General features: G+C 31.1%; 1 protein-coding gene across 3 annotated transcripts; it reads left to right on the forward strand.

Annotated features, from left to right (window-relative positions):
• The first annotated feature begins 7,702 nt into the window (after positions 1–7,702).
• LOC126734836 (luc7-like protein 3) lies at positions 7,703–22,655 on the forward strand. Of its 3 annotated transcripts, none has more exons than XR_007660187.1 (6): positions 7,703–7,854; positions 7,984–8,163; positions 9,339–10,051; positions 14,728–14,858; positions 14,942–15,364; positions 22,436–22,655. XR_007660187.1 is itself a non-coding variant. In XM_050438614.1 (5 exons), the coding sequence occupies exons 2-5, from the start codon at positions 8,059–8,061 to the stop codon at positions 14,995–14,997; spliced, it is 1,005 nt and encodes a 334-aa protein (XP_050294571.1). In that variant the 5' UTR covers positions 7,703–7,854; positions 7,984–8,058; the 3' UTR covers positions 14,998–22,655. The 3 variants fall into 3 exon arrangements, 1 of the variants encoding a protein (XP_050294571.1); XR_007660186.1 differs by having other exon boundaries at positions 14,942–15,054; XM_050438614.1 differs by having other exon boundaries at positions 14,942–22,655.
• The last annotated feature ends 825 nt before the right edge of the window (positions 22,656–23,480 follow it).

Consider the following 23,480-nt stretch of genomic DNA (forward strand, 5'->3'; position numbering starts at 1 on the left):
ATGAGTAATGCATAAATCCCTTTTTATGCAAACGTAGTCGCAAGCCCGGTATTTTTGACCTGAGAGAAGAACACGACGAGTTTAGTTTAGTTGGTACGGTCGAGGCGTTCGGAGAATGGGCTTGTGAATTCGTTCTGCTCATTACGGATTTGTTTATTAAATTTAATTTGTTCTTTCTTGTGAATTTATTTAATAGAAATAAATCATAATATCTGAAAGTGAAAGTGAGTTTATTCCGACATACACATTGTTATGCGTACGATAATAGGTTTTTTTTTCGACCACTAGAAAATTCTATTTTTGTAAATTAGGTTTTTTTCATTTGTAGATTCAAAATGGCAAGAAGAAATAAGAATAAAGAAATCAAAATTAAAAATAAGGTAATAAAACCTGACAAGAAGAAGAAAAGGTTTCAGTATTCTGAAGAATGCTTAAAACGGGCACTGCTTGAGATTCAAGAGGAAATGTCGGTCAGAACTGCTAGCAGAGAATTTGGAGTTCCAAAAACCACTTTGCAGGACCCTAACTTGGGAAAGCTTCCTAAAACGGACCTCAACCACTGCTTACCATGGAAGGGGAAGAAAAAATAGTTCAATGGCTTATTCATTTAGCCAAATCGGAATTTCCTGTCAAAAAAGAAAACCTTCTTGATACAGTAAAGGCAATAGTTAAAAATACGGAAAAAGAATCGCTATTTAAAAATGGAAGACCAGGACAAAAGCCAGTTTCTTAAAAAGGCATCCTATAATAAGCCATAAGGGAAGCAGAAAGTATCAATAAAGCAAAGGCTATAATCAGCGAAGAAGGCATTATGTTATGGTTTGCTGATCTTAAAAATTTCTTGAGAAAAACAAACAACCTGGATGTATTGGAGGATGGAGATAGAATATTGAATGGTGACGAAACTGGTTTTTCTCTGTGTCCAAAAACTGGAAAGGTATTAGCTCCTCGAGGATCCAAAAATATTTACACAATAAAAATTGGTAATGAAAAAGACAACATTACAGTTCTTCTTGTATTTACTGCTACTGGCAAGATCCACCTCCTTTAGTGTTATTCCCCTATATACGACCACCAAAGGCTCTAGTCGATAACATGCCTCCAAATTGGATTTTAGGTAGATCAGATAGTGGATGGTTGAGGGGTGATAATTTTTTTGAATATGTGGCAAATGATTTTACCGAATGGGTAACACAGATGAATTTAAAACGTCCTATTTTACTGTTAATTGATGGCCACCGATCCCATATGTCTCTTCATCTAAGCGAGTTTTGTGATCAAAATGGCATTATACTATATGCTTTGCCAGCTAATGCAACCCACATCTTGCAGCCTGCAGATGTTAGCGTGTTTAAGCCTCTAAAAAGTAATTGGAAGAACATAGTAAGGGCTTGGCAAAATGAACCTGAAAATGTGAACCACACAGTAAATAAAATTAATTTCTGCTCACTACTAAAACAGGCATTTGAAAAAACAAATATGCAACAACATATTATAAATGGTTTTAGGAAATGTGGTCTATTTCCATTTCAACCAGATAATGTTGACTACACAAAATGTGTAAAAAAAAATTGGTCACAGCCAGAAATTAATGCCGGAATCGACAGGAAACAAAATATTTCCGAGGTACCTCAATACGAAATAGACACAGCAAAAAAAATAATAGAAAAAGTTAGGACAAACTTATCTGGGCATGGGATTGACGTAGATTTAGTCCTTTCGAGATTGAATATAACACAGAAGTTATTTTTGAAGATATTGAGAGAACGGATTAATGGAAGAAGACGCAATCGGAATCTCTCTTGGTTTGTTATCAGAAGAACAACAAACTCATTCATCTAATCCGGTTTTTACAGTTCTTAAAGATTCCATAAGAAATATTAGTACTCTGAATAAATTTGAGGATTCTCTTATTACATCAGATTGCTCCATTACTGAACCTAAAAAAACAGAACAAATTGTTGACCATTTGGTAAATACAAGAAATATTCAAGACATTAACAAAGAAATATACCTAAACGGTAATGAAAAAAAAGACAAAAATGAAAACAAAGTTGACAAAAATGCGGAAAAGGGGATTTCTGATAAAGGGTTATCAAAAGAAAAAATAATTGTGGAGCAGACTGACAAAATTCAATATGTGCCTCTAAATGTTTCAATGGACAACATTTTAAAGTTCAAAAATATTCCGGAAAAAGAAAGCAAGGACAATAAAGACAAAATGCCCAGATCTATAAGCAGTCAGGCTTGGAGAGCTCTTCAAAATAAAAAAGAAGAAGATAAGGCTAAAAAAGCTGAAAGTATTAAAGTAAGAAGAGAGCAACGTGAGGCTGCTAAAATGAAAAAGGCAAAAGCAAATAAAGGAAAATTTAATATTAAAAAGAGTTTGAATATAAATGACCACAGCAATAACGCAGATGAAAAGGAAAATGTTGAAGAAAATAATATAATAAAATGCGCAGATTGCGGAGAAGATTTAATAAGTGACACTGAAGAGGATGACGGAAAAAATATAGGATGCGACCTTTGCCCTAACTGGTTTCATCTTAAATGCACTGAATTTGTAGGTCTAACATATGAGGAGGCAGAAACCAAAGATTACACATGTTTTAAATGTTCCTAGTTTTGTCCTAATGTAATTTTTTGATATTTATTTAGTTGTATTTTTTTACTTTAGATACCTATTCTAATCTGAAATTCAGCTATTAATCTATATATCTGTGTTCTGTGGTTTCGCGAATTTGGCATTGTACAGAATAATATCGTGAAGTTGAAAGTGGCACTTTCATTAATTTGGCTTGGAAAAAAATTCATATTGTGTAATACGTAATACTGAATGTGCAGCACTTTTCAAATTTTGGCAAGAAAAAAGTCATAAATAGCATGGTGAATGTTATAGTTTAGTCTTTCGTACTTTAATAAGAAAATTACTCTAAGCTTTTTTGTGATTTTTTGTTTTAAAGATTAAAGTTGTGTTTTTAAAAATGACATCTAGAGCTAAAAGAATAATGGAAATGGTGAGCCACAGAAAGTCTGCTGAGGATTCTTTTAACAAAGAGAATAAGGTATTGATACTTAAGATATAAAAAGTGCTATATTAGAGCCTAAAAATTAAGGCTTAAATGCAAAACAATTAAGAGACTAAAATCATATTAATTTAAATTATGTGTGTTTAAATTAATTAATTTTTTTTTTAGTTCAAAACGATATGATTTTAATCAGCTAATTTGTTTTGCATTTAGGTAAACCTTAATTTTCAGATGCTAATATAGCACTTTTTATCTTTAAAGTTTTAAAAGTTTATGTACATAACATATTTTTTTAAATATTTTGTGGTAGGTACATTTATCCTTGCCTTAATAACTAATACACACTGTTTTTTGCAGCTAACCGAGGCTCCGCCAATATTGAAACACTTGCCTATAATAATATTGGTGATGATTTTACCATAAGCGTTACTAATTTCGAATTGGAACAAAACATAAATATAACAGAAAGTAAAAAATAATAAATTAGAGAAATAAAAATTTAGCTAGTTTTTAACTGTGCATTTTTAAAGATAAAGTCGACGATGCTGCTGAACAGCTGTCTAATGAAGTCATGGCATCGCCCTTAAGGACACCAGATAATACCTTAACATTCGAAGATAATGCTTCTTCATCAGACAATTATGACCCAGGCAACAGTTCTGATAGTACTAGCTGCTCTTTAAGTTGTTCTACCTGTTCAAGCACCTCAACTTCATCAAATGATGCTAATTCTGAGAATTTACAAATAATTCAACCCCGTAAGTCGTAGACAATTATATAGGGAAAGTAAAAAAAAATAAAAGTGTTGATATTTTAGAGCATCCAATAAAAAGAAACGAATCGATGTGGAAGAAAAATATTAGAAAGGAAAAAAGGCGCAAAGGTGAAGCATACCTCGGTGCAAGAAACATAGAGCAAAACGCTCGTCCTCTTTTACCTTCTCCATGTTCGGGAAAGCCAAACCATAAATGCATCACATATTTTGTAAAAGAGGAAAACCGCAACCAAGAAATTTACAACCAGTTTCGCAACTTAGAATCTTTAGATGATCAAAGAACTTTTGTAATAAATCACGTGGAACAAAAATTTAAGAGCAGGGTGACAAGAAATTTTGAAAATTCTAGACGAACTTTTACCTGTGAGTATACCTTAACTGTGGATGGTCAGAAAGGTTTGTCGTGAGTTTTTTATGGTAACTCTTAATATTACGGATTCATTTATACGCACAGCATGTGAAAAACGTACTCCTTGTGGGATAATTAAGGGAGATTTACGTGGTACACACGCTCCCTTTAATAACCTTAAAGATGAATTTGATCAGAGATCACATTATATCATTTTCTTGTGTAGAGTCACACTACTGCAGATCGTCGTCAAAAAAAAAGTATTTGGATGCCAGTTTAAACATTTCAATAATGCATAGATTGTATAAAGATATGTGCGTGGAAAAGAATATTAAACCAGTTTCCTTGGAAAAGTATCGAGTTATATTCAGTGAATATAATTTAGGATTTTTTCGCCCAAAAAAAGACCAATGCAAGAAATGTTTAGCCCAGAAGAACATGACAAACGAGGAAAAACAAGAAAATGAGGAGAATTTCGAAAAACATATAACAAAAAAAACACAAGCTCGTGAGAATCGAGATGATGATAAGCAAGCAGCAAAGGAAAATGCAGATGTGCTATCTTTTAACTTTGATCTTCAGTCTGTACTTACAACCCCCAAAGGTCCAGCTGGCCAAATATTTTATTTAAGAAAGCTAGCAATCTATAACTTAACTATATACAAATTAGCAAATTAAAATGTTGATTGCTACCTATGGGAAGAAACTCAGGGGAAAAGAGGCGTAATCGAAATATCTTCTTGCGTCCGCGAGTACATAAAATAGCCCACCATACAATTAAAGAAGTTAGAATGATGTCAGATGGTTGTGGGGGCCAACAAAAAAATACCATACTTGCTGCTATGTGCCTTGATTCAAATAGACCATAAATTTTTTGAGACCGGCCACACCGAAATGGAGTGTGAGTCCATACACTCTAAAATTGAACAAAAAGCTAAATATATACCTGTATATTCTTCTGAAGGCTGGACCCAAATTATTAGAAGCGCTCGTATAAAACCACAACCATTCGCCGTAAAAAATTTAACACATGAAGATTTCTTTGACTTTAACACATTTGGAGATCAATCATTTAAAGTAAGTCAAATTTCTTGGCGTAAACTTTGTTGGATTCGATACCTTAAAGCTGATTAAACCAAATTGCTATACAAACTCGACTATGATGATGACTTTCAAGTCGCAAATATTACTAAAGGTGAAGGAAGGCCCAAAAAAGTAACATTAAGTAAAGCGTATAAAGATGAGTTACCGATTAATGCAGCAAAGTATCAAGATCTACAAAAAATGTGTACTGATCTTACCATACCAAAAATGTATCACCCATTTTATAAGGTAAGTGATAAAGTCAGGGATAGGTTGCCTGAACCAGACGTAGAGGAAGAAAGTGAAGATAGCGATAAAGAAAATTTATAATTTCGTTAAAAAAGTTTTTTGTAAAAACGTATTTTTTAAGTACTAAGTACAAATTTATTTGAAAATAATATTTTTAAACACTACTTTTTGAAATTTTTTGGTAATAAAATAACTTTAAAAAAAAATGTTGTTTACTTTTCTTAACCTTTTAAATAAATGCGGCCCAAAAATAAAATTAGTTGCATACCCGAAATTGACTACAACTTTTTTTCATCATTCTTAAAAAAAAACATAATTAACTTTAGTTTAATATTTATATTGAGTTAAAAGATTCTGGGCTAACCATTATATCGTAAAAATGTAATGCATTAAACTCTTTTATATTGCAATAATAGAATAACAAAAAGACAAAATTTCATGAATGTGGCACATTCATGTTTTTGGCTTGGAAAAAATTAGATCCAAATTCATGAATGTGACATATACAAAAACAATACAAAATAGAAAAAAAACAATAGGCAACTATTAAACTACTTAAATATATACAGTATAAAAAGATCAAATAATTACAAATTTAAGTACAAAAAGATCAAATACATAAGTTCTGACTGATTTTTCACAGCAAATTATATCTTTTAATTGCAATTATCTCATAAACACGATTTTGCACATGGTGTGCATCCTTTATAAATTGAAAAGATTAAATACCAGTTAGTCTTAAATTATCAAGGAGAAGTAGTAGTTATGGTTGAGGAAATGGCAAGAAATTTACTTGATGATACCTGTTAGAAATTTGGTATTATATTATTTGTTAGGCATGCTTTAAAAACTCAAAAATTTAAAAATAATTCTGGCCATAAGGCGTTTTATGGTTTCACTCTCTTCAATGCAAATTCACATGGCATTAAAAATAATTTGTTTTAAGATTCAAGAAAAGCACTATAGTTTATTCGAGAGAAAAGAGAAGAGGACTGAAGCTCTAGAGACTCAAAAAATTATACCAATTCTAGGCTGAAATTTGGCTATTAATGCCATGACCTAAAACTGATTTAAATCAGAAAAAAAACATCAATGCCAAAAAAAATTGTGGAGGAATATGTTTTGTGATTTAAATTTTTTCTTTTCTGAATATCTGAAGGAGATATATAAAAATATAGAAAAAGACACAGTTTCATTGTAAACAATTAAATCAAATTTTTATTTAAAAAATAATTGTATTTTACATTTAGTTCACACTCTAGTTCATTGGGTCATCATCAGATTGTACAACAATCTTTATATGTTCAGGATCACACTGTTGAGTTTCTATAAAATTATTGTTACCTTCTTCTTTCACCTCATTTTCCAATTCTGTTATATGCTCGGGAGAAGTGGTGTACTTTAAATAATAAATAAAGTCATCCAGATTCTTAATAATATGTTGCACTCTACTGTTGCTTGACACAGAAGCTATTCTTGCAATATACCTGCACTTTTTTAAAACGATTTTAAACTTAGTATCTTTATCCATTTCTGATATCGAATCAAAATCTACATCCTCTAACATAACATCAATAGAACTTTTCTTTTTCGGTTGGAGTCTCATATACTCTTGCTCATTTACTGGGTGATTATGCAACTCTGCCACATTATAAACTTCTAAATATTGACCGTCTTCAGTTACCCTAAGAGATAAACCAGCTGGGCATGATTCTGGAACTTCATGGGCCAAAGATCTTCTGAATCTCTTCCCAGTTGTTTTCGAGGGCCGGTGTTTATGTGCAAAAAAACATGCATATTTCAGCTGGTAAAATTCTAGTTCTAAGCGAATGTTTCTTCGCAATTTCCTTTTTGCTCCCTCCAGAGTACGACTATCCCTTTTAGAGTACCTCAAATAGTTCGCTCTCAGTGTCTTTTGGAGTTTTTCGTCAAATTCTTTGAAGCTTGAGAATCTGTCTCCCTCTTTAATGTCTAACTGTACCATTATTAACGTGGTGCTACCACTATTGGGCTCCTCAACAGTTTCAATGTTTTCCCCTTGTATTATAAAATCTTGGCTTTCTTCCGTTTCAGTCATTTTACCTGACTACTGAATCTACTTTGTTTGTAAACAAAATTTCTGCCATTTTCTCCTGAGATGACATAAAAGTCTAATGTCAAAATTGACAGATTGCGCGCCATCTGATTGGTTAGATATTACGTGACGAAACAAAATCAACCAATCAGAATCGTTGGTCGCCATTTATTCCATACAACATGGAGTGTGTTAGTTGACCTTTCAAAATTTGTCATCAGCAAGTTTCTAGTTTTCAATATTGATTTATCACATTGGAGTAAAAACTATTGAAACTGGACTTTCCTATCCCAGCGTAAGTAAATATTACAAGAGGAACTCGTGTTGCAGTACACACCCAACACATTTCCACCCTTCTTTGTAAATGTCATCAACTATAAATTTTGTTGCCCCACGTAATCGAAGCCCTAACGAGTTTTTATAGTTGCAGGATCGGCGAACTAAAGCTCCGTTCAAACAAATTAACATATTATTCTTAGTAGTAAGACTAATATAAGCTATGGCTGTGTTTGCAGCTGCCCAACTGTTGGATGAACTCATGGGTAGGCACAGAAATGTGGCCCCCAATGAAAAAGTACAGACTACTGATTGGGAAGACCCAGAGGTAAGACAGTTTTTGGTTCTAGTCGACTTTAGGTATCTCCGAATTTTAACATTTTTGAATATGAAATAGTAAGCTAATCTTCTTTGGACTATTTTAAGCAAAAAAAATTGGAGGATGAATAACATTTTCTTTAATAAAATAATAAAAACAAAAAAAATCATGACCATGTGTACCTATGTACGATATAAACTCGTATTTGAACATTCTCCGCAAGCCCTTCATGGTTTAATGGTAATGAGAGTGAACTATGAGTCGGTCGGCCTGGGTTCAGAGTTCAATTGTGCCAGTTTTACTTCTTTTATTTTTTTGCAAATAAGAATTTTGTAGTTTTGGAAAAATTATTAAATTTAAATGAAATTATACATAAAACATGACCAAAAAGACAAAATTGTTTATATAACATAAAAAAAAAAATGATTTTACCTTTTCTTGTAATTAAGTCCCTTTATTTTCGTGTATAAGAACATACCAAAGACACCCATAATGTATTATTTATTGTTGTGTACTTTTTACATTTCAATCCTAATTAAAAACAATATGAAATATAGGCATATTCTATTTAAAATTAAGTCTAAAGAATATTAATTTTTTATATAAATAACAAAAACAAAATTCCCTTCCACCTTCCTTCATTATTCTTTTTTATTGATGTTTGACATAACGCCGCGAGGTGACAGCCTTGCCATACATGTTCTTTGATTAAAGAATTTTTTTGATTGGATTGGATTGGGATAAATTGTTTTAAGCTCTCTTATGCTCAAACAAGTACTCTTTATGCTCAAATTTTAAAATATTGCAAAATCGGAGATACTTAAAGTTGACAAGACCCCAGTTTTTCTCAAAATTGTTGAAATTAGAACCATTTGGTGTTAGTGGGAGGGCAAAGGCAATTCTCATAGAATCACATTTAGGGCTATATAAACTATACCTATACATGCAATTTGATATTTAAATAAGTAGTGAAATGTGAAATAGCATTTAAAAAAAGTTTTATTAACCTATGTAGAACATTTTTTCTAAAAGATGGTGGGGCACATTGAAAATTCTAAGGCTTAGAAGTTTATGTGGTCCTATTGACTCTAAAACAAGGTTTCACTTTCAGTTTTCATTTTTATTTAACCTAGTTTTAATGTAAAAAATCTCAGAAAAGTGATAATTTTGAAATTTTATTTCAGTTTTGTAAATTCTTCATGGTAAAGTTTTGCCCTCATGATCTTTTTGTCAACACCAGAGCTGATTTGGGGCCCTGCTTAAAAACCCATGATGAAGAAGCCAAAAAACTATTTGAGGAAGCAAAAAAGACCCATTTCAAAAAAATCCAATATCAAGAAGATTTCATAAGGTTCTGCACCTCCATGTTGAATGATGTTGAAAGAAAAATAGTTAAAGGTAGACAAAGATTGGCGTTGAGCGGTAAAAATGTCTTGGCCTCCACAAATCCGCAATTAGCTGAAAAAAATGCAGAAAAAATTGGTGTATTAAATGAGCGAATCAATGAGCTAGAAAAAGAGGCTGAACAGGCTGGTACTGATGGAAATGTAGAGCAAGCTCAGGGTTTAATGAAGCTGTGTGACCAATTAAAAGAAGAAAGAGACTCATTGAAAAGAGCTGAACTAGGTACCTTGGGTCTTACAGCACAACTAGCAGTCGAACAGGAGAAGCAAATGGAAGTCTGTGAGGTTTGTGGGGCTTTTTTGATTGTCGGGGATGCACAGCAGAGAATTGATGATCATTTAATGGGTAAACAGCATATGGGCTATATGAGGCTTAAAACTGCTTTAGAAGAAATCACTGATCTGGTTAGGGAGCTTAAGGAACCTAAGAAGTTTGGTAGAGAGGGAGAGAGGAGCAGGGATAGGGATAGGAGCCGCTCAAGACAAAAAATGGGGTAAGTTTTAGTGTGAATTTATGTAAGTGAGGGGTTATTTGTATGGTTAATGAATTCAAAGTGGTCCTACATATAAAGTATATTTTTTACTTTAGGACTGGAAGCCCTGAAAAAACTTACATTTACATCAAATAACTGAATTACTTAAGACTGACTATAATAGATAGATAAATTCATATATTAATTCATATAGATAAAAAATAAGTATAAAATAAGAGCACTAAGAGCACTAAGCGACATTTCCTCGTTTGGAGAAAATTCAATTTGTATATTTCAAGCTATCCCGGAAATTGTATTGTAAAAATTTTGCAATGGTGTTTAAAAAAAAATATTCTATATAAGAGGTAAAATAAAGAGGATTATTGAATTTTATAAAAATTTCATAGGATCAAGGTCCAAAATGTCATTTTTGGTCTTTGGTTCCTTTTTGAAAAACTGAAAATTCAATAATCTGTTATAGTTGTCTGTCTGTCTGTCCATATTGTATGATAGAAATTATGATTATAAGGTAAAATAAAAAGCAATTATAGACAAAAATTTTAATTAGAGCTTTAGCAAAACTTTTGTTTTAAAGCTTTTTTTATTTATATTAAAAAAAAAATTAAATTTCTTCAATTTCAAAGTCAATTTCAGGTCCAAATCCTTCCAAGTCTTCTTCAAAATTTGCTGTTTGCAGTTTGGTGTTATAAAAGTTCTTACACACTTCGGGAACTAAAGTCATGAGGCTTTGGATATCCGCTTCCTTTTTTCAGAAATCGGTTTTCCCTCTGGATATAATATTTTTAGTTTTACTCTAAAATCTCCATTTAAAGTTTTGAGTTTAATACCTTTAGATCTTTTGTCTATTTTTAGCTCCCTGTAATCGACTTCGACGTGCGAGTGTTGAAAAAAGATGCTATAAGGATTTTCTTTTTCGATTTTGATTATTCTAGCATTTAGCCAATCAACCTTTTCACCTGTTTCAAATACCTTTCTGTTTGAAATAGCCTTCTCAACATATGTGTTCGAGATTTATTTCTTGTTTCAAAGTCTCACTTTTCTGGTTTTGTAGTTTTACTTGCTGGCTATCACATACATTGCAAGTATCTTTTATTGGAGGCTTTCTTCTTAAATTGAAATTTTCATAAAATATTTTTTTGTAGGTACTTAAACTAACAAAAGGATTATTTTCAGACAAGTATAGTGAATGCATTTTTGGAACTGAAAGATCAGGGTTTAAGTACTTTGCATCTGATTTTTCCCTAGTGTAATGCGATATGTAGGTTGGGAACATAGCTATGTGACCAAGAACAGCATCCTTAGTAATTTCGGATATTTTATTTAAACCTCCTGATTTCTTGCCCCTTTTATGTTTAATGCAATCATTATTTAATTTTTTTACTTCAGTATGAATTCTTTTTGTTGAGATTTGATATGTTTTAATGAACATTTCTCGACATACATTCTCATTTCCTAATTTATAAACTCTTGTGTAACGTCTTTTCACTGAAACGTGACGACTGTTAGAAACTCGTTTTCTTTGTATTTCATTAACTTGAACTGTTGCTGCTAAAAATGCTGTTTGAACATCATAAGATCGTAAATTCCAAAAATTCAGCTCGTTTTTGTTGGTCAACTTTTTCCTGACATTTCATTTTGCAGTTGCATTCAAAATCTATAAAAGTTTTTGATTCGACTCGTCTTCCTGTTACTGAATAATGTGGCAAGTTAGAGTCCTTTAATTTTTTTCGTAGTTTAAAAGTTTGCTCTGGAAATTTCCTCTTTCTTCCTTTCTTTGGCCTCCTTTCACCATTTTCCTTAACACTTTTTTAACACTAGTTTTTCCTTTTTGCGTATTACCGCTAAAGGGTAATCCTCTTCTGAATCTGAAGAGGTAGTAATATCTGTCTTTCAGACTGTGGAATCTCTTCATTAGTTTGATCAGATGCTTCATTAATCTTTTCAGATTCCTGCAAGAGAACATTAAAATAGAAATAAGTTGTTACGCTTTTAATTACCCTTTATCTTACTACTTAAAATGTAAAACTTCAAAACTTACGTCTATGTAATTTTCAGTATCTTGAAGAATAGCCACATTAGAAGATTGACCACAATAATTTTCATAGGAGGTATCCAAGTTATTTGCATTAATAAGATAACTTGATACCTCATAATTCTTGTCTGGCACACCATCTTGGTTTATCAAGAGTGTATTATTGAAAATAGTATCATTATTGGTAGCAACATTAAATTTGTTGGCAGACAAATCACTAGTTTCCTACAAGAAAGCATTAATTTAAAATTATGATCAACAATCTATAGTCAAAATAATGTTATAGGATCGTCTTTCTAAATAAAGCTAATTTTATTGCACATTTATAACGACAAAATTGGATGAGTTCCCAAAAACTCCTAAACAAATTAGGAAGACATTATCATGGTATATTTTTAATAGTTTTCGAAACCTAAGGTAAAAATTATTAAAAGTGAAATTAAGAAACTAAACGAACAAATATTTTACTTTTATTTTATATTATATTTTATCTGTCGTGTTTATGTAGCGACCTTAAGAACTAAATTATTTTTTTACTTAGGTTTTTCTCTGCAATTTGACTTATCTCAGTTTGGTTAGGTGAAATATTTTCTTTCAAACTCCTGCTATTGCTAATGTCATTGTAGTCCAAAATGTCAATACTATTGACTGGTAAAACTTCAACTTTCTATAAAAAAGTTACAAATAACTATGTACTATATTAAATTTAAATACTCTTTAATTAAACTTTTAAATTTACTTATTACTTACTTGAAAACTACTGCAGGCTAATTCCACCAACTTTTCACACCTGGTAAGATTTCTTTTCAACATTTTGATAAAAAAATTCTTAAACCATCAACCACCAACAAAAAAAACTGCAGCACTTACACTGAACAAAATAATATATAAACCACACAACAGAATAATAACTTTGAGGTTTCTAACCTCATACGAGAAGAACCAAACGCCGCATATCGATGTCTATAGATTATCTAAACAGAACCAGTCGCTTGGATCGGTTTAGATAAACAAGGAAACTGTGTTTAGTTGAATGGCGTTTGGTTCATCTGCTCATAGATGGCGCCACGGGTATTATTTTTATATGGGTATTTAGCAAAATACGGGTAACAGATAAACAGGTCGCTTGGTGCCATTTGCTTAATTTAGTCGTTTTGGCGCTTGGTTCCCTTTAGATAAGCGGTAGCCATATACTCTTGAATAAAATAAAAAGCCTTTGTTTGCAGTTATAGTTTAGATCCTTTTTTATCTCTTTATCAAATTTTTTCCTTAACTTTATTGGGAGTTTATTTCAAAATTCCATACAACCAAAATATTATGATGCACCACATTTCTCTTCACAAATGTAAAATTTGGCTTATAAAAAAAATTTGTTAGCATGCTTGTTACTCAATTACAGGAAAGAATAAAAAATGCATCACACTCTATGTACTAAAGCATACTATATACCAAAAAGACCCTCCAAGACTTACCTAGTTTATACATTCTATAATGGTTGATAACTGTTGAACAGAAATGTCTTACCATTCATTTAAATTATTATTATTATAATTCTGACACATTATATTATGTAACCTGATATTATGTGGATGTTAGCAGAGACCATTTTAGATTTTCAAAAAATATTTTATTATCAAGTACACAAGAAATACAAATATAAATACAGCAAAAGTTTAAGATATTATTGTAAAATGGTTTATAGGATTCCTGATAAGGTAAATCGAGTATAGTTCTAAGCACCTCTTTTTTCCAAATAAAAATTGAATTCCTTCCATTGAGTCTCTTGAATTTTCCCAAAGTATAATCTCATATCTGACCCTGACTGTATATAGATCGACATGATATGCTGAAAGGGCAGACATGTCTGCTGCCACTAAATGAACATGGTTCCAATCTTTCATCCCTCAATATTCCAAGGAAGTTAACTGACCTCTGCATTCTTACCTTTATTCTTCCAATTTGCACTAAAGAGTTTTCATTTGGTCTTTGTTGTAAATTCAATATTTACATTTTATTGACATTCAATAAAAGATTAGTCATGCTAAACCAGTTGGTCTTCCAGAGATTTTACGGTATCAGACAGTCAATTTGAACACTCCTATTCAGTGTTTTGGCTGCATATAAGATTTGTGTCATTAGCAAACTTGACCATGTCATAATAAACATTAGTAACATCATTGATGGTGTAGATTGACCTCTGAAGCATATATGGGTAATTTTTTATTTTCTTGTAGCTGTAATTACACTGTCTACCATCACCAGTGCTATCAAATACACACTGCCTACAATTTGACAAGTATGACTCTAAAAGTTCACATCAACACTTTCAAGGCCTGGGAATGGTCAAAAAAATTGCCATTGTAGCTTTGCGATTGATGCAATAATTTTCTTGGCTAACTGTTGATTTGTCTTTCCTAAAGCTGTTTTGTTTTTCTATTAGTATTTGGTGTTTTTTAAGATAAGTTTCAAGGCTGTGTAATAAAAACTTAAAATACCCGAAAGATGTAAAAGAATGTTTTCAAAATGTCCCTGACATTCATAATCAAGGGTTTAGGTTAATTTCTAAAGATTAATTTGATTTTTTATTACAAACAATTTGGTTGGCAAATAGTCAATATTTAAAACAGAAAACTTTTAATTTTAGAGAAAAAGAGAAGAGGAATGATGATAGATATGGAAAAGAAAGGAGGCATAGAGGTCACAGTAGAGATGAGGAAGGAAAACAGGGTGAGAGGTCCAGAGATAAGGAAAGAAGACACCATTCGGATAAGGAAGGTATGTCAATTTTACTTATTGTCTTTTCTATTAAAGTTGATTAAGGTTGTTCGAGTCTAATGTTATGTACATTTTTTTTTCAGACCGCCACAGACATCACCACCATCATCACCACCATTCGCACCGTCACCGCCGTTAAAACAGGCACACCTACTAATTTAATCTATAATAGACCAGTAAGAGTTGCCCCAAGCAGGTATGTATAATTTTTTAAGAAAGTCTCAATCAGGGTTGTCTTTCAGGTGCTACAGGTTAGTGGATCAGATATTTTTTTTGTTTTATTTAGTTATTTATCAATTTAATTATTTATTAATTTATTTATGGTGGCTCAGCTACAAGACCACACTTCCATTTTTTCATATAATGTTATAATCAACAAATAATAGTTACTTATCGACCATGTTTTGTCTTCTGGAAAGTTTTCAGCGAGAACCACTCCTGCAATACCGCAAAAGGTTGGAAAACGGTGTTAGCGCGCAAATTTTTTTGTACTTTTGTAATAAGAGGTATTTATAGCATAAGTTTTAATACTAGTTTAACAGCGTTTCAGGTATTTTTTTTATTGTGGATACCTTGGGATAGATTTTTAATGGTTTATAGGGGCCCTTGGATATAATTTTCTTTTAGTGTATAAGTTGTCTTTGTATGATATCGTTAATTGTTGGTAAATTGCAAAGATTTACCAGTAAGAAACTTTTCATGTTTAACAGGCAACTTATACTGATTATGGCAGTCTTTAGACTAACTTCAATATGAATATGTTATGGCAAACCAGATGTAGTTTTATTTACTTTGATTTGGATTAAAAGGCATACACAATTAAAGCTTAATGTAAACTATATTCTATTCTATGTCTAACAGACTACATTTCTTCTTAAAGTGAGCTTCTGGAAGGATCAAGTATTTTAATTCTATTCATAATTTATATGTAAATTTTAAATTTAAAATATGTTAGGTTTATTGCGAGATAAAGAAAGAAAATTTCAAGTCCACTCATTTTTCTCATCAATGATATTGGTTATAAGTTCACACTAATACTTTCTCTCTTGCCTAAATATTTCAAAATTTAGTGTATTAGGCGGAAAATCTTAACATGATCTAATCTAAAACTGAGGTTATAACTGCTAGATTTAACACTCTTAATTCCTGTATAAAAGCTTATAAAGTGATATCTGTTAACATTTAGAGATAAATGGTTATTGCGTGTTCACTCTACAAAGATATCAGTATTTGAATGTAAAGATATAACATCGTCTTCTGACTTGATTATTTTGAAAAGTTTTTGAAAAAAATTTATATCTGTAAATAGTAGGCTACTGCAAGAAAGTACAGTTTCACTTATTAAAAAGGTTAAACAACAAAGGTGACAGATGACGACCCTGAAGTACTCCAGATGTTACTCCTATATTTTTTTGAACAAAATTGCATTCTACAACTTTGCATTCTAAAAATATTCCATATTTTTTATAGTGTTGTTTCAGATAGTTCAGTATAGCCGAATCTTTAGTACAAGCCTCCGTGAACATATTTGACGTTAGTATTTTCAAAATTAAGAGAAGCTAAATTAAAAATCCAAATTGATAAATGCATATTTCTTAGAAAAGAAGTAGATTTTTAGGTCACGTCGTAACAATGCGAAACAATTAAGCTCAGTCCAAAAATTAATTTTTATCGCTGGATAGTTAGCGACCTATGTTCCTCTGACTTAAAAATTGGAAGGAGAAAACTGTTTTTTTCCAAGTATTTGGAAACTCACATTCAGTTATCGATTTGTTAAATAATATAAAGAGTGGTAGTACATTACACATTATCACGTATATTATATATATTACATTACACAAGGGCTAGAAATAAATATAAAACAATAAAAATTTAAATTATTACACTTTAAAAACCAAACACAATTCATCAACAGAACACCTAAAGAAAACAAACTGTCATACAGACTCAGCAGATAAATGCAGGCAACAAAGTCAGACCCCAAATTATATTTACCAAATATTTGATTTTCCTAAAAAATATCTTGGCTTCAAGATTTCTTATATGGATTGGAATAACATGAAAGAATTGGACACAATAGTAATCAGAGCTTTGTCTGCTTCCAGAGAGCCTGTGATAGGCTGTGATAATATTTCGACTATGTCTGGTATTGAAATGGTGTATATCTTAATAAGTTATATACTGTGAGATTGTATTAACAATGTAAACTAAAATTGATAAATTTTAGAGAACCTTAAAGTTGTACATGGCTAGAATGGCCTCAGTTCAAAATTGCATATCACATATTTGCAGAAAAGTAACTAAGTATGGTAGGCAGACAAAAGAGTAGACAAGGATATAATAATGAGTGTATCAGTTGTACACTGTGTTCGATTAATAACTAAAACATGCTATAATAAATTAAAAATTGCTGCCTAGCGCTTTCGGCCGTAGGCCTTCATCAGGGCTTAAGACATTGTTAAAGCAACAACACTATTCGAAAAAATGGTACACAACATATTGCCTACGTTTCTTAAGTACGCATTTAAGGATATAATAGCCCTTAAGGCCCTCATCATAAAAAGTATTCTACTTAGCCTGCCTGATAGGTGGTTATTATTATCATCTCTCTTGTCCAACACACGATCAGAAGCGGAATACCTAATAACATTACTAATATCATCTGCAAAAAGGATATGTTCTAAATGTTGAACATTAGAATGATCATTAATGTATATGAGGAATAGCAGGGGGCCAAGGATAGGACCCAGTGGCACACCACGATTCATGCTCCTCTCAGTTGACACACTGTTCATAAAATCCATATATTGACAATGACCATGAAGGTATGACTCAATTAGTGTCACACTATTAACTGAATCACTAATGATTCCTCAGGATACCTAGAGATAATTGCGGACCAATACGAAATCGGCATTAATTGGAACTAACTTTCGTAGAAAATTAGTTAATTGCATGATACCTCCATATAATCTAGGACCAGTGAAGTCTTTCATGCTTATGGGAAACATCTTCAGATGCCCTTTTGAATGTGTATATATATAATATATAGCTAGTATATATGGAGCTTGAATATTGAACATATCATTTGAGTACAACTGATCAGTTGGAAACAGCCCTGACTTTCTTAGAATTACTTTAGCAATATAATTTTAAGTGATCATCAAAGGTTAATTGTGTATATTGCATCCCATAGGTCAATATATTTTATATTTTCATATTTTATTCATGTAGTAAATAAAACTTATGAATGAGGAATCTCATTTTTTTTGTAGATATACGGCATGTTGTTCCCATTTAAGATAAGCATCTATCAATTATCATAATACTTAAGTAGTTTGTACAGGGTCTTTCCCAATATATTGATTCCCCCTCTACAGGGTTTAGGTGAAAAGTTTTAAAAAAAATATACAAAACTTCTGGGGTTTGACTTTAAATGTTTGAATCCGATGTCAACATTTTTTTTTCTTTTAGAAATGTCAAGATTTTGACACATGGTCAGTATTTTCTTATGGAACACCCTCTATATGACTTCATAGTTAAAAAGAAAGGAATTTTATGATTTCAAATATATATGGTTTAACTACTTTTAATTAAACCGTTTTGGAAATATCGGGCTCCAAACTTTAATAAAATTAAATATTGACGATCTTGGTAGACGGTTCATTGTTATTGTTTGACATTTATTAGGAAACAAATAATTCTATTATAAATTATATTAACTAAACTCATAGACAATTTATAATTCATATGATTGAAAAAATTCAACAAGATTATATAACCTGTATTAATAATTATTAATAACAGGGTACATATAACACAGGTCTACAAAATATAACTTTATGAGAGATGTTTTTAATTTGATAAGTGATTTTATATAAATTTGATACGCTGATTTCAATTTTGACATCCGTTTTTATGCATCACATAAGATGTGTAAAAATAAATCAAAATAAATAATATGAGCCATACGCCTACAAAACGACGTTTTGTAGAATTTCTAGTGTGAATTTTATGCGGATTATCACGTTGTAGCATCCAGCAGTAGTCTGCTATCATCGATACACTCCATTTTTTGTGGTCAACTAAGGTATTGTACTTTATATTTTTGCTTCCCGGCGTAAGGTTTTCTCTTGTAGGCCACTCCTTTTGACTCCAGTGTTCCGTCCTCGGTTGTCCCATTCACAAATAAAGCACGGATATTTAGTATATCCTGACTGCTTCCCAAGAAGCATACAGAGGACTTTCAAGTCAAAGTTCAAATCAAGAAGTTTCAAATTTTCATAATTTTCCTTCAGGTGAAGATAATGAGCAACAGGAACAAAGGCTAGCATATTACCATTGTGTAACAAAACACCTTTTAGACTTCTTTTACTGTAGTCAATAAAAAGTCGCCATTCTTCCTTTTCGTAAGAGGTAGCTCCTAGCTTTATAACTACTCCAAGTATATTGTTACAATATACTAAGGATCTTTTTAAACAATATATGGGCTTAGATATTTTTCTCGATTGCTGTAGAAACTGGTTGATGTTCCTGGAGCCAGCAAATTCTTGTCACGACGAAGTCTGAATGCTAGAAGTTCTGAGGCATCTTTGGGAATATTAAGGTCTCTTATTAAATCATTTAATTTCATTTGATTAAATAGTTCTGACCTTTTTTCGGTTTCAGAAGTGAAGTCGACGTCAGTGGAGCTAACTACAGACTACTCCGAGTCAGATAACACATTTTCAATTTCCTTAGGTGGAACAGGTATATCAGGACCATGAGCAATAGTCCTAATAGCGGAATTTAGATTGGGGTATAAAATGTGCTTTTTATTCTTGCCATTAAAATCTTTTAAATCGAAGGAACAAAATTAACAATCATGAGCATGGTTTTTTGGCTCACGCTACACCATAGGAGACCCGAAACTCGATGACTTTTTTGTACCCTTTGTCCAATTCCTTAAAGCTTCTACACAAACCCTACATACAATGTGTGGTGCCTAAGATTTGTCTTGATCTCCTAGTTTCACGCCAAAATAGGCATAATACATTACGCACAAAATGAGGTTATATTCTGTCTCTGTGTTTGTAACCACAAATATAACAAAAATAGTCTGCTTTATTAATACAGTGTCTCCTTTCCATAGCTCAAAAAAAAAACACAACGATTACGGAGCACGGCAAAACACTCACTCGAACTGTTGATCGAAACAATGACTAGTTTTTACGGTTTTTGATAAATTCAGTTACGGCTGCAAGAGCGGACTCGCGGTTTTACGCCAGTTAACAGATATTAGAATGTATTTAAATTAAATGTCTTTCAAATATTGGTTTTTGTCATATTTATGCTAAAAAACTTTTTGCAGAATTTTATATATACTATTTTCTTATTTAATAAGGAATTTTATTAAGATATCAGTTTGTCGAAAATAAGGATGTCATAGGACAAAACTAAGGTCAGTTTTGGATTTAGGAGGGCAAAATTAGTTAAGAAGAGATGTTGATTCAAAAACATCAATTTTGCTGTAGACCTGTGATTTTTATAGTGTAAAATCCATGCTTAAACTTCTTACGAAGGGTCTTGCTATGTTATGCTCTTATAGATTACTGTAGTATCATTTGCAAAAGCAATGATGTGACCATCAATGTTGAGCTTACCAATTGAGTAAATAAATTATAAACGATTTAAATAATTCATTATCTGTATCAAATGGGCCTATTCGAAAAGATTTATGTACTTGATAAAATGGCATTTTTTCGGATTTTTACTATTCATTTTCGAAGTAATCTGGGAACAACTTTACCGTTACCGTTAATTTTAATTAAACAATATTTAGTACCACAAGACAAAATTGAATTTAAATAAAATATCTTGTATTGATCTGTTTTTTTCTAAAAAATTGTATAAGTATATATAATAATTGTATAAGCAAATTTTATAGATTTTAGCAATACTGAGGTATTAGAACCAGCCCTTTCTGATCACCATGTATTAATACAAATGTAAGCATAAATGAAGAAGTCAGTACTAAGTATTTAAAATCCAAATTACAGGCTTTACATTCTGAAGTGGCTGGCCGTGTGTGTTTGTAAAAACCGAAAAAGTTTTTAATAACCTGACCGGTACATTGGACGGTACGCTTAACCAAATATTTCCAAGTAAAAAATGAGTTCAAAAAATTCAATCATTATTATCATTTATTCCATCAAATGATTTCTGGATACTATACAAAATACTGTAGTCTCTTAAAATAAGTAATTAGATAGGCGACAAAACCTAAATTTAAATATATTGCTGAATATGAGAATAAAGGGAAAGCTACATGGTCTTTAATAAAAAAATCACAAGCACAAAATCCCAGGAAAAATAGTTAATAGGGTGTTCAAATACGAGATTTGATAGTGAATCTGACTTTCTAGACATAGTTACGACTTGTAATAAGTCGAAATGAAGTAGAGAATATACATTAAACTAAAAAAATAAGAGATCTTTTTAAATAATAATATCTTTTTTGAAAATCTAAAAGGGCATTGACATAATAATACCAGGTACAAGAACAACATTAGAACAGATAAAGGAAATTTAACTGTCTGGAATAAGAACCTTAGGCAGAAATATGATAAATAGATAAAGAGGGATCTGAAACTATACTTGCAAACAAAGTGTTTCTATTCTATCTAACAATATATGACGACGAATTAAAATGAAAGTCTCGTTTAATTATAGTGATTTAGTGTATATGATTATCTCTATTAGTGTATGAGGTATTTTGTGAATGAATCTAATTTTTTGTTTTTTCTTATTTTTTTATTGTGATTCTTTTTAATGATATTTGATTATTAAAATATAATATGAATAACTTGGCATAGATAGTAAAACTAGAAAGCCTCAATTTTTAACTTTTATCTTATATTCTATGTTAATTTTAAACTACTGACATAATCCACGCCTTATATAGTTTAAAAAAATGTATACATGGTGATTTTTATAGAGCTATCACTTGCTATTGTAAGCTATTTTTATAGATTTAATAAATAATTTATCTATCTCTCATTAATATCAAGAAAATGGTTTTTGAAATCTCTCTACTGTAAATTAGTCTAAAGACTGCCATTATTACCCCATATTCCACATACAATTAGATCATTTTGTATTTGGAAACAGTTTGTTTTCAAATATTCGCCTTAAGCTGTTTACACTTTATTAATGAACAAAAAATACTTTTGAAGCCTAAAAGTACAGCATCAAAACGACCTAGTCAAGGTGACTTTTCACATTATTATTGCTAAATCATGGATAATGCAGGAATGCCAAAAATGCTTTTTTTGTTGGTTTTATGTGACATCGAGCAATAAAACTGCTGGATACAATTATGTTTTTTAAATGGTCTATTAAATATTTGTTTTTACATAAAGTTTTATGGGTGCTAGTCGTGCTGTTTACCTTAAAAAAGGAATTTTTTAATTTTGCAATAAAAAAATATTTATTGGGGTTTTTAATACCTAACAAGGGCTTCGAAAGTGTTTTTTTCCAATAGAATATTAAAACACCCCTTTAAAATGTTTTTTAATTCTGGGTCCTACTCTTTGCAGCTTTGGGCCAATAAAAGGACCTTGAAGCTGATTCCAGGATCTTCTGAAGATAATTATTTATGTTATTTCCAAGAGAGATATCCCCTCTGTCTGTTGCAGCAAAGCAGGTGACTTAGTTAGTAATTTTTAATAATAATAATTGTAATTATTATATTAATTATTTACTTTTAATTGTGTAATGTAATGTTAATTTTTAAAAGAAATAGATTTTTTCAGTGGGCATTTGGAGTTTCTTCTTGTTATTAATGGTAAAATATAGTGGGGTTTAGTATAGAGATGACCCAACTAAAAGTACCCAAATGTTTGTATATAAGGGTGTCCATTTATAAACTGACACATTTTAACTGGTCATAAGTCGAGAACGAAGAATGAAAACAATGTGCGGTTTTCACAGAACTTCATCAATATTTTTAAAGTTTTTTTTGACAGTGTTGCCAAGTTTCAAAATTTAACACCCTATACTTTTTAATTTCACATTAAAGCCTGTTAAATCCCCTTTCCGAAAATGTATAAATTGCCTTAAATCCTTAAATTCATTGTTTTTTTTTTACAGAGCCAATTTTAGTAAATGACACCTTTTTGAAAATTTTCCTAGAATACATATTCGGTGATTGATGAACATTTTCTGGTAATTGCCTATGTATCGCTTTAGAATGATCATAATTAAATAATTTGCGCAAATAATTTCAACATATTTTTTCTTTTTATAGGACAATCAAACTGGTATTTGAAATTTTAACAAAATGCATGCAGTCTTTGCTTTTGTCTAAGGTATATTTGGGTCAATTCACATATTTTGGTCTGTAGTATCTCCAGTTTCGAGATTTCCCAATCTTTCGCAGACACCGTGTTTAAAGTTTGTTTCTCATTTTATAATTAAGGAAATGGTAGGTAACTGCTGCAAACTCCGGATTTAATCTCGGAAATGGTATGTCTATAAAAAGTATTTATTCTATGTATTAAATTACAACTATTTACAACAATTTTAACAACAAACAATTGAAGAAATTAATTTTAATTTATAACTGATAAATTAGCTGCTGAA

This window comes from Anthonomus grandis, chromosome 1 (assembly GCF_022605725.1).
Source record: "Anthonomus grandis grandis chromosome 1, icAntGran1.3, whole genome shotgun sequence".
NCBI lineage: Eukaryota > Metazoa > Arthropoda > Insecta > Coleoptera > Curculionidae > Anthonomus > Anthonomus grandis.

Excerpts from the sequence above, each read along its gene's own strand:
- LOC126734836 (XM_050438614.1), top strand. The coding sequence starts at position 8,059 with ATGGCTGTGTTTGCAGCTGCCCAACTGTTGGATGAACTCATGGGTAGG. Across the intron at positions 8,164-9,338 it reads CTGATTGGGAAGACCCAGAG|TTTTGTAAATTCTTCATGGT; the intron begins GTAAGACAGTTT and ends ATTTTATTTCAG. Across the intron at positions 14,859-14,941 it reads ACACCATTCGGATAAGGAAG|ACCGCCACAGACATCACCAC; the intron begins GTATGTCAATTT and ends TTTTTTTTTCAG.